This window comes from Cupressus sempervirens, chromosome 1, assembly GCF_028749045.1.
Source record: "Cupressus sempervirens isolate cs-2001-9-10 chromosome 1, ASM2874904v1, whole genome shotgun sequence".
NCBI classification, from domain to species: Eukaryota; Viridiplantae; Streptophyta; class Pinopsida; order Cupressales; family Cupressaceae; genus Cupressus; species Cupressus sempervirens.
The window spans coordinates 76,250,802-76,267,828 of record NC_143118.1 but is presented as its reverse complement, the minus strand read 5'-3'; the positions used below and the strand labels follow the sequence as shown (position 1 = coordinate 76,267,828).

Below are 17,027 nucleotides of genomic sequence, written 5' to 3'. Positions count from 1 at the left end.
TTCGTTGTTTTTTTACTTGTAGGATATACCATGTTTGTCAATTCCATTGATGCTTCTGCTCATGTAAAAAATGCTACATACTTATGTGAGGTTATTGAGGAAGTCATAGCAGAGGTGGGGGAACAACATGTGGTGCAAGTGGTGATGGATAATGCAACAAGTTATGTTGCTGCAGGTAAGCTTTTAACTTTTCAAGTTTTGAAAATAAGTTTATTTGAATTTTGAACTTTTTCTAATTCTAACTTAGAATTTCTAAGTTTCCTAAGTTCTAACATGTTTGAAATTTGAATTTCTAATTAACTTAAAATTGTTGTAGCTAAAATTTTGGAGAAGCACCTCACCATATTTTGGTCCCCTTGTGTGGCACACTGCATTGACCTCATGTTGGAGAAAATTGGCAAACTTGAGTGGGTCAAGTCATGTGTAGAAAGGGAAAAAAACATATGCAAGTTTATTTATAGTCATTCATTTGTCCTCAGCACAATGAGGAAGTACACAGGAGGCAAGGGGTTAGCTTGTCTAGGGATCACCAAGTTTGCCTCGAATTTCATCACTTTGCAATCCTTGTTGACATCAAGGGATGATTTGAGGAGCATGTTTGTTGGGTGGGAGTGGATTTCATCTTCCTATGCTGTGACCATTGCAGGGATAGATGTGGTGGATTGCATATTTGATGATGATGGTTTTTAGAAACCTGCTAGAGAAATCTTTAAGGTAAATTCATTGATTTAGTTTTACCTTAAGTTATATTATAATTTATTCTATATTTAAGTTTTGGCTCAAATTTTTGTTTTACTTTATATGTAGGCCACCGAGCCCCTTATATCTCTCCTCTATGGGCTACATATATGAGGGCATGGATAGAGCCACGAAGGCCATTAGAGCCCATTATGTAGGAGTGCAGTAGAAGTATGCCCTATTTGGGATATCATTGATAAGAGATGGCAGAATCAGCTCCATAAACCCATCCATGCAGCAACTTACTTTTTGAATCTGGCATTTTGTTTCTATCCTGACTTCAAGGCGGATGAGAAAGTTCTCACTAGATTATATATAGTGATCCAGAGGTTGAGTAGTGATGAGGATAGCGCTACTGCAATTATTGAGCTCGATAAATTCAATAATAATGAAGGGCCACTTTTCTCTAGCAGGATGGCCATAGATGCCCAGGAAACAATATAGCCAGGTAAAAATTAAATAATATATTCAGTATTCATGAATCTAGATTCTAAACTTAAAGTTGATTATGTAATTTTAGAGTTGTAATTTGTAATTTGTGAATGAGACTAATTATTTTTATTTTCCCTTATTTCGGATAGATGGTGGCAAATGTTTGAGGCCACAACCCCAAAACTTCAAAAAATTGCCATTTGTATTTGAACTCAGCCAAGCAATGCTTTTGGATGTGAGCATAGTTGGTCCATGTTCGAGCACATCCACTCGAAAAGGAGAAATAGGTTAATAGTGCAGAGGTTGAATGATCTTGTCTTTGTTCATTACAACCTTCGTCTTAGGATAAGATAGATTTTGGGTACTGACTCCTATATGATCATTCTGGAGGAGATTGATCCAGAATCAGAGTGGCTCATAGAGGTTGTGGATCCATTCTTCACTGAGGAAGACCGTGTGTGGGTTGACTAGGTGGATATAGAGGCTGAGGCAGCTAGAGCATGTTCTTCAAGTATTGGTAGATGCACATGCACACACACAGACATAGGCCCTAGTGACGTTGTTCGTGAGCCCATCTTACATGTGGGGGATATAGCTCGACAGTTCTCTAGGACCTACATTAGACACCTTTCTAGTAGGCAGGCTAGATACTCAGAGGCTAAGGCTAAGGCTATAGCTGAACTTAAGGATGATGATGACGATGAGCCAGAGGCTTGCGCTGGAGCCTTGTTTTTATATTTTGTTTACAGATATTGATACTAAATCATTGATAGACATACATTTCAAACTTTCATGGATCTTCATCTTAGATTCTGACATAAATTTATGATTTGATGTCTTATGGATCTTCATCTTACATACATTCTATGATTTGAATCATTATGATCATTTGATTTCTATTTACTTCAGCTAGCCTACAATTTACATTTTAGATAACATAGTTACATATGTGATGGATTTTATGTTCCAAACTTCCATGTTTATGTATGTTAAGTTTTAACTTCTATTTGATGATGTTATAGTGTGTTTAAGTTATATTCAATAAAAGGTGCATGAAATAACTTTTAAATTGTTAAAATTTCTAAATTTAAAAGATTTTTTCAAATTTACTGATTCATCACCGATTCATTGACGATTCATGATTCGATTTGGCCTTGCCGATTCTAATTCACGTTACTTTGGTACGGATAGAAAGGAGGGTAGTGTTGATTTTGTACGGCTTGGGGGTTATAGAGAAAGCATTGTATAGTGACATGGAAGCATAAAAGAGTCAGGGTCATCAATGTAGAACCATTGATAGAAAAAGGCGGAGTGTTGTGGATGTCGTATGTGTAAGGAAACTTGGCAATAAAGAATATAACTATTTCCACATAACCCATAATAAATCTGAAATAAACACAGAATTAAAATCCACATGCAAGAGAATAGACAACATACCTACAAAATGTGATATAAGATATACCTTGGGAAACCCTCATTGAGGGAAAAAAACCTAGCCTCCAAAAGCATCCATCACCATGTATTATTTAGCAAAAATACCATTGCCATACAACCATGGAAGCCTTCATGGTCATAGCCACAACCGAGCAAACTATGTGAACAAGCATGAATCCACACATCCCATGCCATGCTTCCAACCTTCACAAATGCTCCTTTGGCTAACCTGTCAAGCCTTGTCCCGCTTGACTCTTGCCTTTCTCACTGTTACTCTACAACAACTACCTTTGTGGCTACTTATATAGTAGCAAGTCCCACAAAACCACCAAGTGGTATTACATAAACCATGTGCTAAAACCATGTGCTACCTAACCCACTGACCCCACATTTAATATTGGGCATTTAATTCTTTTTTCCAATATTAAATAATTACATGAAAAATTATCACAATGTTACAATACAACTCATCAAGAATATTTCATGGAAATCTTTACATGTTGCACGTTCATCTAGGTACAACATTACATAATAAAATAAAATAATAAAATAACAATATTATGCAATGTGTGCAACACCCATTATCTCAACAATCTCCCACTTGTTGTATACATTGCATAGGGTCAATCCGTAGCCACACAAAATGAACAAGGGAACAATCCCTCCAAGCACATCCACCATCATGGATCAAAATACACCAAGTGCTCCATCCTAGTACTCACAAAAAAATTAAAGTATCTAGCATCTCAAACATGAATGATCTCACCTCCTATTATGCCACTACAACTAGACATACATAGAAGCCATCCAAAAAGAAAGCCACCCAACTTGTCACATTAGAAGATCATAAAATCTTGTACCAATTAAAATTCCAAGCACAAATAACCTGATCCAAAGGTAATCACATGTATCTTTAGTTGTCAAAATATCCATAGCTGAAATAGCACCCATAGCAAGTGCCAAACCCATCCAACTATCCATACCTCTAAGGTATAACAAGTGAATCTCATATCATCGACATATCCAATCTATAATCTGCAATCACAAGCTTCAAGAGCAATACCTGCCACATATATACCAAGAAGCTCCCACTACAAAAGATAATGTCAAATCTATAACCAATCCACACAACACATCTCAAAGAAGTGAATCCATGTAGTATCAAGGACATCCACAATACATAAACCAATATCCTGCAAGAAAAAAAAAATGCTCATAACAAGTCTCCAATCGTCTCCCGAATTCTCCACAACCAACAAAGGAAAGAGAAAGAAATAACCATGTCATCTCTCACATGACATGCATGAGCACAAACCAATGATCACAATCTCCAACCAATCTCAAATCCAATGTAGGCAAAACTGAACATCCAAGAAGATAACCAAGACCAAAGAAACCATGCAAATCATAACCTGTATCATGTCCTTCTACACACACCTCTAGATGTAAACTGTGCAAGTATGATCTCCTCCTTAAAACCCCAACAAGAAGCCTCAACAACACCCAAACCATACCATATAACTAATCATAGATGTAAACATCTCACAAGAAGATCAAACTCAATAAACCATTCCTAAACCAAGGAATAACCGTTCCTAATCCAAGGAAAGTGTCTAATATAAAACCATCTCCCAAACTCAACTAGAATAACAACATATGCACATGGAGATAACCAATGCTAAACCATCTCTCAAATGAACCCTTCAGAACTAATTCATGTACCATAGCTCAAGATCCATATCCATGAAAGATAAGCATAAATATATTGCAACTGAGAGAAACAATGGGCTATATCTCTCAAGTAGCAAACCGCCAAGTAGACCAAGAGTGGGGAATGAGAATGCTCATCAAGATACCCAAGTCTCCAACCAAGACTCATCCAAGAAAAATCTCCTCACAAGTCCATATCAGGTGACTGCCCCTTAGACTTCCTGCTGAAACCATCAACCATCCCAACAAATACTTCTCTAATCCAAGATAAATCAGCATCACCACCATCTCTAAGTATCCATGAGCACCTGTAACCAATCAATCCATGCCAACTCCAAATGCAACATAGCAATATCATGAAGTATCCAGCTTATGATCAGTGTACTCAATACCAAGAAACTAAACCGAGATCAATGTCAAAGTTCCAACCATGGCCTTAGGAACATAAACATGACAACATAATCTAAACCATCTCAACAAAAGAGATAACATGCTCCGTCACAACTCTAAACATGTATCAAGAGTATACCATGACATAATAATGAAACCATCCTTATACCAAGGATAACATGCCAAATAAAAGCATAAATTGTACCTTTACCAAGAACCCCATAAGTCCTCAAGATGCAACCATCTCCATACACCATGAAGAAAAACATCTCCACATACCATGAAGAGCCATCTTCACATATCATGAAGATAACAAGTGCATCATGCAAATGTCAAAGATGCTTCTGCAGCAATAGGATCTAAGACAAACCTCCAACATCTACAAACACTTAATAAATATATCAATGCCAAGAACTCCCACTCAACCGTGGTACCAAGTCACCTATGGCATTATAAAATCCATCTCCTATATGAAGATCCAAACCAAACCAGGAACTAATCCTACACTATCACCACATCACTGTCACAAGCTCCCACTAAATCGTGTATCCAAGCTATCCATGACATAATGATGAAAAACTCATCCTCTAACCATGAGAATCAACCAAGGCATCAAACCATCAAAGAACTCAAAGTGCACATCATGAGCTCCTCAAAAGAAACTTAATAACCATGATCCTCAACCAAGAAGATATACCACCATAACTGAATCAAAAAATTCAAGCTAATGAACATCAAGAATGTACCTGTATATCCAATCATGTCATGTCAAAATCTATGACACCATGATCACATCCATGAACTGAGCATCTAGCTCTCAAAGTGTCCAACCTGTCAGCATAAAATAGTCAACCACAATCCTCCACCATGATTGTACCTGGTAACAACGTCTCATCCCTTCTACATGAAGAAATCAGCAAATCATGTGACTTAGGGCATAAACAACCCAAATTCAAGCCACCAATCTGAATATGCATCAATAATGAAAGATCAATGGGCAAAGACAACCCATAACCAAGTCATAAATGCAACATGTAAGTATAGACCACTTACAACACTGCACAACTTGTAGATCCAACAGTCATCATACATATCCAAACCAAATATTGATAACCATATCATCATGAGACCAATCTGAATAATGAACTGAGTATACAATGACATCAAATCTTAAATCTCCAATGCCATAAACTCACAATGTTACCATAGTCAAAATATACCATAAACTGTTCAGATCAATATATCACCAAATAAATCATGCCAAACCTATACCAAATTTGAACAAATGTGTAGAGCTCTCCAAGACCTTTCTGTTGACTACTCGAAGTCCAAAATCCGACTCTGTATGCCCAAGTTATGCCCTAATCTGTGCTCAAATTAAAAAACATCTAACTTTAGGGCTCTTAAAACTTTAAAAAATTTCAAAATCACAGAACCAAACCTACACCATCTTGTAGTGTTCTGAATTAGCTTTTCAACATATATAAGAACTCTGAAATCCAATATTCCGAGAGAAAGTTATGGTCGTTTTACTAAAACAGTCTTTTTACCATTTTCACTGCGATATTTTTTTTTTTGTGACGAAAATTCTGACGGGATTAAATTTGACAGCCATCATGGGCTGAAACCAAAAAACTCTTTCATTTTCTCTGAACATGGCCAAACTAGGGCATATTATATATCAAAATTTATGAAAATGTCAACCCAGATCCAATGGTGAGGTCTGTTTTTACCCAGGAGGTCATTTCTGCAAGCTACCCCCCAAAACCCTCATTTAAATGAAACATCCGAAAAAATTCTTTTGTCCAAAAATTTTCACGTGCCCAAATCTTTTAACATCCCATCATAACAACAAATCCAAAGCTCTTAGATCTGCAATAAATCACTCATATATCTTGCCCTTTTCTTTTATCCTCTCATACATTCTCATGGATTCAATCTAGGGTTACAATAATAAAACCATAGCTCTGATACCAATTGTAAGGAAACTTGGCAATAAAGAATATAACCGTTTTCACATAACCCATAATAAATCTGAAATAAACATGGAATTAAAATCCACATGCAAGAGAATAGACAACATACCTAAAAAATGTGACATAAGATATACCTTGGGAAACCCTCATTGAGGAAAAAAAAAACTCAGCCTCCAAAAGCATCCATCACCATGTATTATTCAGCAAAAATACTAGTGCCATACAACCATGGAAGCCTTCATGGCCATACCCACAACTGAGAAAATTATGTGAACAAGCATGAATCCACACATCCCATGCCATGCTTCCAACCTTCACAAATGCTCCTTTGGCTAACCTGTCAAGCCTTGTCCCGCTTGACTCTTGCCTTTCTCACTCTTTCTCTACAACAACTACCCTTGTGACTGCTTATATAGTAGCAAGTCTCACAAAACCACCAAGTGGTATTACATAAACCATGTGCTAAAACCATGTGCTACCTAACCCACTGACCCCACATTTAATATTGGGCATTTAATTCTTTTTCCCAATATTAAATAATTACATGAAAAATTATCACAATGTTACAATACAACTCATCAAGAATATTTCATGGGAATCTTTACATGTTGCATGTCCATCTAGGTACAACATTACATAATAAAATAAAATAATAAAATAACAATATTATGCAATGTGTGCAACACCCATTATCTCAAGAGTACGGACATAAGGTGACACAAAACACTTAGCATGTGAGACAATATTGTATGGTCTTGTATGAGGAGCAACAATTGTACAGCCAACGAGAATAGCATTTGAAGGAGAGTTATTATCGTACACTGTATGACATCCTAGTACGGCTTCAAAGTGTTATAAAGAAAATGCATGCAATTGGAGCATAGTTGTATTGTGTACTGTAAAAAATGAATGGAAACATAAGGGGAAGCAACATTTGGTAAATTGTGGTTTCATAACGTAAGCAGCCCTATAGTAGAGTGGAACTCGAGTTATAGAGCCGTACCATTAAGAAGAAAAGGTGTACAATGGAATGTGATGAGGTGTGAGCAACTAACCTAATGGTTTTTTTTGTCCTCTTCAAGAAAAATGACAAATAGGTGATAGTTATGCATTTAGCTGGTAAAAGAGCTTGGAAAAAGAAATTAGAAGAAGAAACAGTGACAATTGTAGCCATGAAAAGGAATGTAAAGACTTTTCCATCTGGAGTCCGTGTAGCAAGAGGGACAAGTATAGGACCAAGCAAAAAGAAAGGGAAGCAATTAGCACAGTCGGCTACGACGGATAATCCCACATCATAGAATGTTTCATTTGAAGGGTTGAATGGAGCCGAATGCAAGAAGTGGTGGCAGGAGACACTTGATAACCTTCCAGTGAAGGCTAGCATTTGAAAGTCACAAGTTGAGTGGGTAATACAAATACTTGTATTCTATATCAGAGATTATGAAGGGTTTTTGTGCCTCATGATAGAAACGTACGATACATTCTCTCGAACCAATGCGTTTTTCTACCTTTGTTGCAACTTGGTAATTTCATTCAGACTGGCGGACTTCACACAAGTATTTCAGATACTTGGTCATGCACAAGGGGGAAGGAAAATAGGTAGCAAACCAAAAAAATTGAGTCGAGAGGTAAAGACACAATTGATACAACTGGTATATGGGGATCTGACACAAACAGAGCAAGAAGCTCTCACAGACGTGTCGAGGGGTAGAGGATTGAAGAAACCCAACATGCAGGAAGCCCATTGGCGTTGTCTTATGGATGTAGTAAAAAGTTGCCTCATAGGATCTAGTCGTGCTTTAAACATTTCATTCCCATAGGTGGCAATGATGAACAAGATTTTGAATGGAAGAGTGTACAATTGGGTTGCATTGTTGGTAGAACAAATGTACGAATTTATGACACTACAACACAAGACGTTCCATATGCCGCATTATGCAACCGATCTATTCTTGGAGGCAACAACGTGGATGATCCCCAATGATGCACGGGACGCGAAATCGAGACCACTCATGCCAGGAAAACCCCTGATCATGCAGTGAAGGCATCTCAATACACTTGGCACCAAGACCATGGTCGGATAGAAATGATCGAAGATCGAACAACAGAAATACTAATAGTGGTCATGAGGAGACTTCTTCTAAGGAGAGTGGGACTGACATGGAGGAGGAAGACAAGGAGGTAGAAGTAATTATAGCTACATTGTTGAGATTCCCATGGCCTGCACTCTCAGCGACAACACACTTGGTTCTTGTAGGCATACATGGCATTTCGAGGTTTTGTTAGTTCAGGTAGCCAATGGTGATGACTCTGGCTTTAGTTGTGATTTAGCTTGCTACGGATACACTAGCTATTCAAGAGGCATTAGCAAAGGCACATCCATCACCAACAGAGAGCTATTTTGAAGGTAACGATGGAGCCTGCTCGTGAGGTTTTGCCAGAGGCTAGGGCTGAGGTACTTGTACTTGATGAGGAGATAGGTACTCAGGAAGGAGTGATGGAGATACTGATAGGTGAGGGTTTGAGGATGCCGGGTGTTTATTTGGACGTAGTGGGTTCAGATGTAGTGGTCATGGTGGATACAACATTGTTAGCATCACCTCAGGAGCCAGACAAAGAGCAGAACCCAGAGGTTGAGCATGTACGTAAGTATGAGGGTTCTTCGTACCCTAGTGCCTCGAGTGACATACCTGCACACACCTATGCTAGAAGTAGTTCCGGAGGAAGACCCTCTATAGGCACAGCTGGAGGAGTGTCAACTGACACAGAATGATGGATTTCCACATAGCACTGATGAGTGGATGGTGGAAGCAATAGAGAAGGCTATGGGTGCTTAGTAACAACCTCCACTAGTGCCAGAATCAGTGATGAGAGAGGCATTCTTCACTGATATAGCGACTCGGGCTTGCCAAGTAGTGGCCTTTGCAGAGATACAAGCTTTGGACTTAGTAGTAAAGGAGCTGGAGAGAAGGTATCCTTCATGCAATTAGGATGCCCGACGGCCTTTAGAATTTGTTTTAAGGAACAGGGATGGCCAAGTGTGGAGATTGTAGAGATGCACTAGGTTTGGGCCACTACGGCAGATCTAGGTATGGAGAGCCAAGTAGAGGTTTTGATTCAAGAGATAGTCGAGATGGATAGGGATGTATAGTACACCCTTCAGAGGAGCTAGGCAGATCAGGTAGCAGCGAAGAGGGCTCAAGAGGAATCAGCTAGTAGGCTAGCTGCGGAGAGGGCAACTTAGGAATCCAAGAGGGCAGCCTTGTTAGCTAGACAGAGTCAGCTATAGAAGGTGGCAACAGAGAAGGAACAATTAGCAATGGAGAAGGAGTGGGTGGCAGATGACAAAAAGAAAGAGCTGGGAGAGATTGTTGGGATGATGCAGTTAGCTTTGGAGCTTCAGATGGAGGTTGAAGCAGAATTGATAGTACGAAAGGAGCAAGTGTATAAGCTATGAGCAAAGCTGAACAAGCTTAGGGCATGGGTGGCTACTACACCAAGGACGCATCCCTCTTCTTACTGTTTAATTATTGATGTAATTGAATTTTTTTGTAATTTGAGTTTTGTTGTCTTTATTTTGTCGTCCAGAGATGACTTTACCTTTTGGGGGGGATGATGTTGTCATTAAATTCTATAGTGTAGCCGATGGGTAGAATTGTATCTGAAAGGGCGTGTGACGGTTGATTCACTCCTTCGGGAAAGTATATGTACACCGTCTAGAAGGGACTTTGGAACATCATCATAATCATATTATAAGCATTGGAGTGCATATTGCATATATGAATAAAGTATCTATTCAATGTTATATCTTACTATAGTACATGCGATAAGTATCCTTTTACCCTATATGGTAAACATGCATGGCGCTATGAAAACATCTCATGAGAGAATCCGTGGCGACTCTGTGTAAACTCTTTTGTCATATGTGTGACTCTATGACTTTATGGGGCCCCCTGTGTACATTACTAAAAGGTGACAATATTTTTGATAATATACACTTGTATACAACATTGTAAGGTGACGATTTTACAATGTTCACTATCATGGCGAATATCATGCTTACTTGATATTCATGGAAATGTCTTGAAATTTAATATCTCTTAGACTTATTGATAGATATCATGCTGACTTGATATCAATTATGGATCAATATGCTCTTTATGAGATAATCATGATGGATATTATGTGAGGTAATATCCATGGACATGCCATGATAAGTTATGGTATACATCATGTGACGTGATGTCAGTGCACATACCATAACTAGGATATACAAATATCACGTGACTTGATATTTTGTAGACTCCTTGATATCACATGTTAGGTGATATCTAAACCAATTCATACTGAACCATCTTCACTAGCTAAGAGGGAGTGTTAAAGATATGGTAGCACCAGTCAGAATTCAAGAACTGATCTGACAAATCTATATACATATGTGCACGTATGTATACCAGTTCATCATATGAATTGGTATACATGCATACATATACATACATAATCAGAACTGTTATTGCCATCAGCAAAATAGCTCTTGAAATTGACCAAATTATTATCATCAAACTGAGTATAAATTCTGAAGCAGTCATTCTCTTGGATCATGTTCAATCAATCAAACAAATCACATTTTTGATTGTTTATTCCAGATCAAAGTTTGCAGATGATTAGTTTAACCTAATCACACCCGATTAGGATCAGGGCCCTTAATAATTGCTCTTTAATATTTAATTGTGTCTCTTCATGAAGAGGCATATGGTGAATAGACTTGACTGTCTATGATTGTGTCCCTTGGAGCAAATATAAGATGAGGATCCAAACAAGAGACATGATCATTGAAATCAATAAATGTCCTGACCCTTGGGGATCGAATACCTATAGTTCTGATTTAGACCTGTGAATTTATATTCAACATTTTTCAATATTGATTGATAGCATCATTTCATCACTCAAAAATCAGTCAAAGCCAATATGGGTACCAAAATTAACTGAGGAAATGGAAACATCATTAATCTATGTTGGAACAACAATCTAAAAGAGTACATAATGCTGACTGTTTCAGGAAAATACAGTAATAACAAATTATATCATATATCGATACCTTGGTTATAGATATAACATAGAATTGACCATAGGACATCATATCCACATAGCCATTTTTTATTTTTATTTTTTTTTAAAGAGGGGTAAACGCTTTGACCTGGAGCTATGAACCAGTGAGGCCACAAACAGGGGACCTCATCCCCATGAGATTTGAACCTTGATGACAAGGATAACAATGCAACAACTTAACCATCACAACATGCCACTATTGGCCATATCCACATAGCCATTATTATAAAAGGAATTTGACAATTATCAATTGGAAGTGATGATTAAAAGATATGATTAGTATGAAGATCATTATGAATATGGAATGTGACTATAAATCACATCTATTCAACTATTCAACAGATATAAGAGTGCACTCATTCTCATTGGAGAGATAAATTGAAGAGGATTTGATATTATTACTTATACTTGCCTTTTGTGGAAGCACTCGTATTCAGAGCATAGAAGGTTGCTGCCGCAACCAGTGGTGCAAGCATTATAATAGTATATCAGAGACGACAGACATATGAAGAGCATACATCATAATTGAATATTTGAGACGGCTCGTGTGACAGAGAAGATTGCACGCATAATACTGAATATTAGAGACAACTTATCTCTGCCAGAAGTTTACATGTGAACCTGTAACTACAGCATATAATACATTCAAAGACCAGAGATGGCTATACAGGATTGAGTGCATATAATACACTGTAACATCAGAAACAACCTTTGCACATAAATTGCAGTCTGAGAGTGCAGAATCATCCATTATCCATATTGAGAGGATTCAACATTGCATTTGGAATTACCAGTCATATATATATATATACATACACATATACATATGCATATACATATACATAGACACATAAACATATGCATATACATATACACATATACATATAGGCACACACAGATTATATATATAAGTATATAGCGAGAGAGAGAGAGAGAGGATTCAGTACATTCTGTTGTAATCCGTTTGTCACTGTATTGTTAATTGCATTATTATTACCATCACACATCACACATGTCACATACCATTCATTATTGCATTTCCATTATTATAGTATTTGGAATTACCATACACACACAGAGTTCATTGCCTTGTATTCATATTTCATTGTTGTAGCACTTTGTATTGAAGAAGGAATTCCGTAATCCATGTAGTGTCCAAATAATCATAAGAGGGGATATTATGTACATACAATTAATTAGAAGTGAAAAATGAAACCAAACATGTCAAATAATTCAAGATGTGTCTCCTCAATATGTTTAACAAAATAAGGCCTTTGTACTGTAGTGATGCAGGAACATTTAGATACTAAATAAGAAGACTTGTTTTGCAGATTTTCCTTTCATTTTTTTATATTTCGTAGTTGCATTTATAATTTTTGATAGGATATGGGAGCACCTTGCATCAGCCGTATGAGAGTGGAGTTCCTGATGAGCAGGCAGAAGAGGTGATGGAGGTATTTGGCACCAAGATCTGTGATCAAAGTGTGTGAGCATGTTCCCAAGCACACAGCCAAACTGCCAAATTTGAGGTAGTCTTGCATAAGATCTATGGTGGAGTGTGTATGAGCAAGTTACAAGAGGAGCTACTCAGATAATTTATTGAGCAGGAATTCCCGTTTTATGGACAGATTGCTGAGCGTGAGATAGTTTGCAACAGAGCCTGAGAGTGTTGAGGATTTGTAAACAGAGCACTGAATGAAGCACTTTACCTTTTTGGAGTAGTTTTTGAGTAGCAAATGCGACCAGAGTTATTATTCTGTATTGACTAATGTGTTACCTTCGTAGGTTCATTTTACGAATGCTTTAGTCAGTTTCTTTTTCTAGATGTTTTACATGAAGACTTCTGTCATTGCTTATGATATTTAGGCAGACATTATGAATTTTATCCACAAAAAAGTGTGCTAAAATTTATAAGAAACGCTTTATTCTAGTGGGTGCTAATCGCTTCCATTTCGGCCATTTTGCAAAGGTTTAATATTTTTACTCCTCCTGGTTGCAAAATTTGTTTGCTGCCATTTTTGGGTGCTGTAAGAGTTCTATCTTCTTTGTTGTTTTTGCATTTTAATACTTTTTATCTACCTTAATCTATCGTTAACCATCATTATCGTATTGCCTTTATTGAGATTACAGTCATCATCTAATCCTCCAAAGTTAGTAATAAAGATGAGAATAACAACATAGACTAACAGGGATGGACAGAAAGAAAAGGTTTTAACATTGGAACCTGACAAAACACAAAATTTTCTCATGGGTACTACTAATGGCCCTTGCCATAGGTGGACTCTAAAAGAAATACATTCGTTTTTGTTTAACATTAGCATAAAATTCCAGAAAAAAGAATATTATAAAGATTGTAGATTAGCAAATATATATTGTGCAAATTAGTTTGGCATTTTATTCTTAGGGAGCTCCTGATTTGATGTCAGAGAGAATGGTGTGATTAAAATGCTAACCTACTTACAAATAAATTGACATAAACACAGAAATTATTATGCTTGAAATATACAAAGATCTAATATGTAGCCTTCTAAAGAGTTCTGATGATTCTTGGCCAATAGAATATTTCCTCTTAATATAATACTGCTGATTAAAACAAATATCACAGGGCTGTCCCAGTTGGAGCTGTTAGCTATGAGGATGCTTATAGAAATTGTTTCAAGAGAGATGTACTTTTCTGTTATGATCTGCTGCTTCCACATGACTTCGAACCGAAGAACATAGGTTTGTTCATAATCCAGTTCTCTTCTTTTACTTAAGTCATGTTTAACATGTAAAGTTCTAATAATTTAAATATGTGTATTGTATAACAAAAAAATATAGTTGATTTTGTTTTGGAAAGCAAACAAATGTTATGACTTGCTGAACAAAGAGTTCGTTCTTTCCAATTCATAGCATTAAAATCTAGAACATATTTTTTCCAAGATTAGTAGTTCAATGCTTAATAATTATGATACACCCAGGGCATGATCTCCTAGGCCTAACATATTTCTTCTGTTTTCTAAGGTATGGGAACAAGATGAGGTGGAGATTGTTAGTCATCATTTTTATATGTGATGATAGGGTATTTGGAGCTGTCAATCATTGGTTCCTTGATCATTAGATCTTTGATTAGCACTTCTCTAAGGTAAAAGGAAAATTTGCATATATATGCAAAGATAAAGGTATGGGTGAAGCAAAAATAGTGGTAGTGTCTAAGTCACTAGCAAATAAAATGCCAGTTTAGTCTGAAGAATCCTCACATGCGATTTTTCTTTTTCATTTACATTACATATTGTTCAAATTTTGTACACTTGGCTTTCTATTAAAAGCAAAGCTTTGTAGAAAATTTAGCCTTTCTCATCTTGCAATGCTTGAAGTACCAACTTTTATTATCAAAGAGAGGTCAAGATCTTGGTTCTGAATAATTAAGGAGCTCTTCGTGTGTAGGCTTTGAAGCTAGGGCTTTTGACTAGTAATGTTGTATCCTATCTAACAATTGGAATTCAATGGAGGTGTTATATATATAAGTGAATTGTATACACATCTTGTAATATTTGTGCTAGAGGAAAACCCAATATATTTGCTAAACATTAACGAACATTCCTTCACAGTGTTCGTGGGTGTGTACTTAATGAAATGGCAAAGCCAACAACCATGTTTCTACAAGGGGGCTAGCTTGCATTGGCACACTAGTGTGATAATAGACCCACTCTTAATGGTGATTGGAGCTATTTGACAAATATATATTGATTATTGCAAATGTTATTAAGGAATATTATTGTCTATGAATTGGCAACATAAGTCAATAGAAGAGGATGAGGATGATGCAAGTTACAACAGAAGGAAATAATGTTATTGTCCATGAATGGGCAACATAAGTCAATAGAAGAGGACAAGGATAATACAAGCTACAATAGAAGGAAATATTATTTGTCCATTATAGGAAAAAATTGACTTGAGGATTCAAAATAAACATTGTACAAGCAAGTAGAAGTCTTAAAAATTGATCTCCAAGAGCTGAAAAAATAACTCTCTCTAAAATCATGGAAGATCTAGTGGGGGGTGATGCTAGTGTGAGAGGAGAGAATCCAAAGGCATGAGGCATAGACCTTGGACAAGCTATAAAATGTAAAGCCATATTAAAATGCATGTAACAATGTCAATTAAGAGACCTCAATGGAACCATGTTGAAAGACCCAATGGGCCATGAATGATTGAGATCAAAGTTGTCTAGACTCTATTCTATGCATCAAAGTTTGAAGCAGGAGGGCCAATAGTTGCATCACTGATCACCATGACAGACCCAATACAAGAGTTGTTGATGGCATGGCTAGACAATCTAAGGAGAAAGCCGGGTACTTCCCATGGAAATAGATTGTGAGTGAGTGGAATTAACTGGTATTTTTTCTTTTCATCAGTCATCTCAGTATTTTTTCTTGAATCTGACATGCATATGCTTACTGTCTTTTATCTTTGTTCCTCGATAAATTACTTATATTCTCTTTTGAGTATTATAATTTCTACGTTGTACTTTTAAAATGAACGCACATAAGGTGGCATCCCTCATTCCTTTTCCATTTCTTCTAAAGCTGTTTACCTTGAATGTCATTTCCATTTATTGTGACTCCCGTGTCTATCCATCTTACATCTATTTGTGCTTTGCAAATTGTCTGAGGCCTTTTAGCCATCTTTGTTGCTGTGGCGTGGTAGGAAATCCTTCATAATATGAATATATATATGAAAATTGTTGTCGCATTACTCTTTCAATTATAGTTTTCTGAGCATATTTTAGAAATATATTTGGCAGATGGAGAGGTGGAAAGGTTCATGCTGGTTCCAGCTTTGCAAGTTGCAAATGTCATTTACAAAACTAAACTATTCAAGTCAAATTGTTCACTTTTCATCATCGATTTCCTTTTTCGTCATGGGTAAAATCTCAATCTCCCTCTCTCTTTCTCTCTCACACACACACACACATCCATGTTCATGGGTATGCCTAATTTGAATAACACACACACATAGTTACCCCCCACACACACATCCATGTTCATGGATGAAAGTAGAAAATTGTAAAATTCTATAAAGCACTGAAGTGTGTTATTTTGCAAAGAGATGTATCGGTTTTAGCTTTTGAGTGTTCTCAATTTTATTTTCTTGTGTATCGATCATGATTGATAAACATGTCACTCATTGAATAATTTATTTTCAACTTGAATAGCTCAAATCAATTTTTTTCTCATAAGTTATAAAATATTTCTA

The 17,027-nt window shown here is 36.7% G+C and overlaps 1 protein-coding gene across 1 annotated transcript in view; it reads left to right on the top strand.

The window, feature by feature from the left end:
- The window catches only part of LOC149576280 (uncharacterized), a 79,322-nt gene extending 62,622 nt beyond the window's left edge, over positions 1–16,700 (top strand). Inside the window, exons 3-4 of the mRNA XM_089794174.1 lie at positions 14,395–14,510; positions 16,576–16,700. Of these exons, the coding sequence (XP_089650300.1) occupies positions 14,395–14,510; positions 16,576–16,700 (241 nt within the window). The remainder of the gene's footprint in view (positions 1–14,394; positions 14,511–16,575) is intronic.
- Positions 16,701–17,027: the final 327 nt, after the last annotated feature.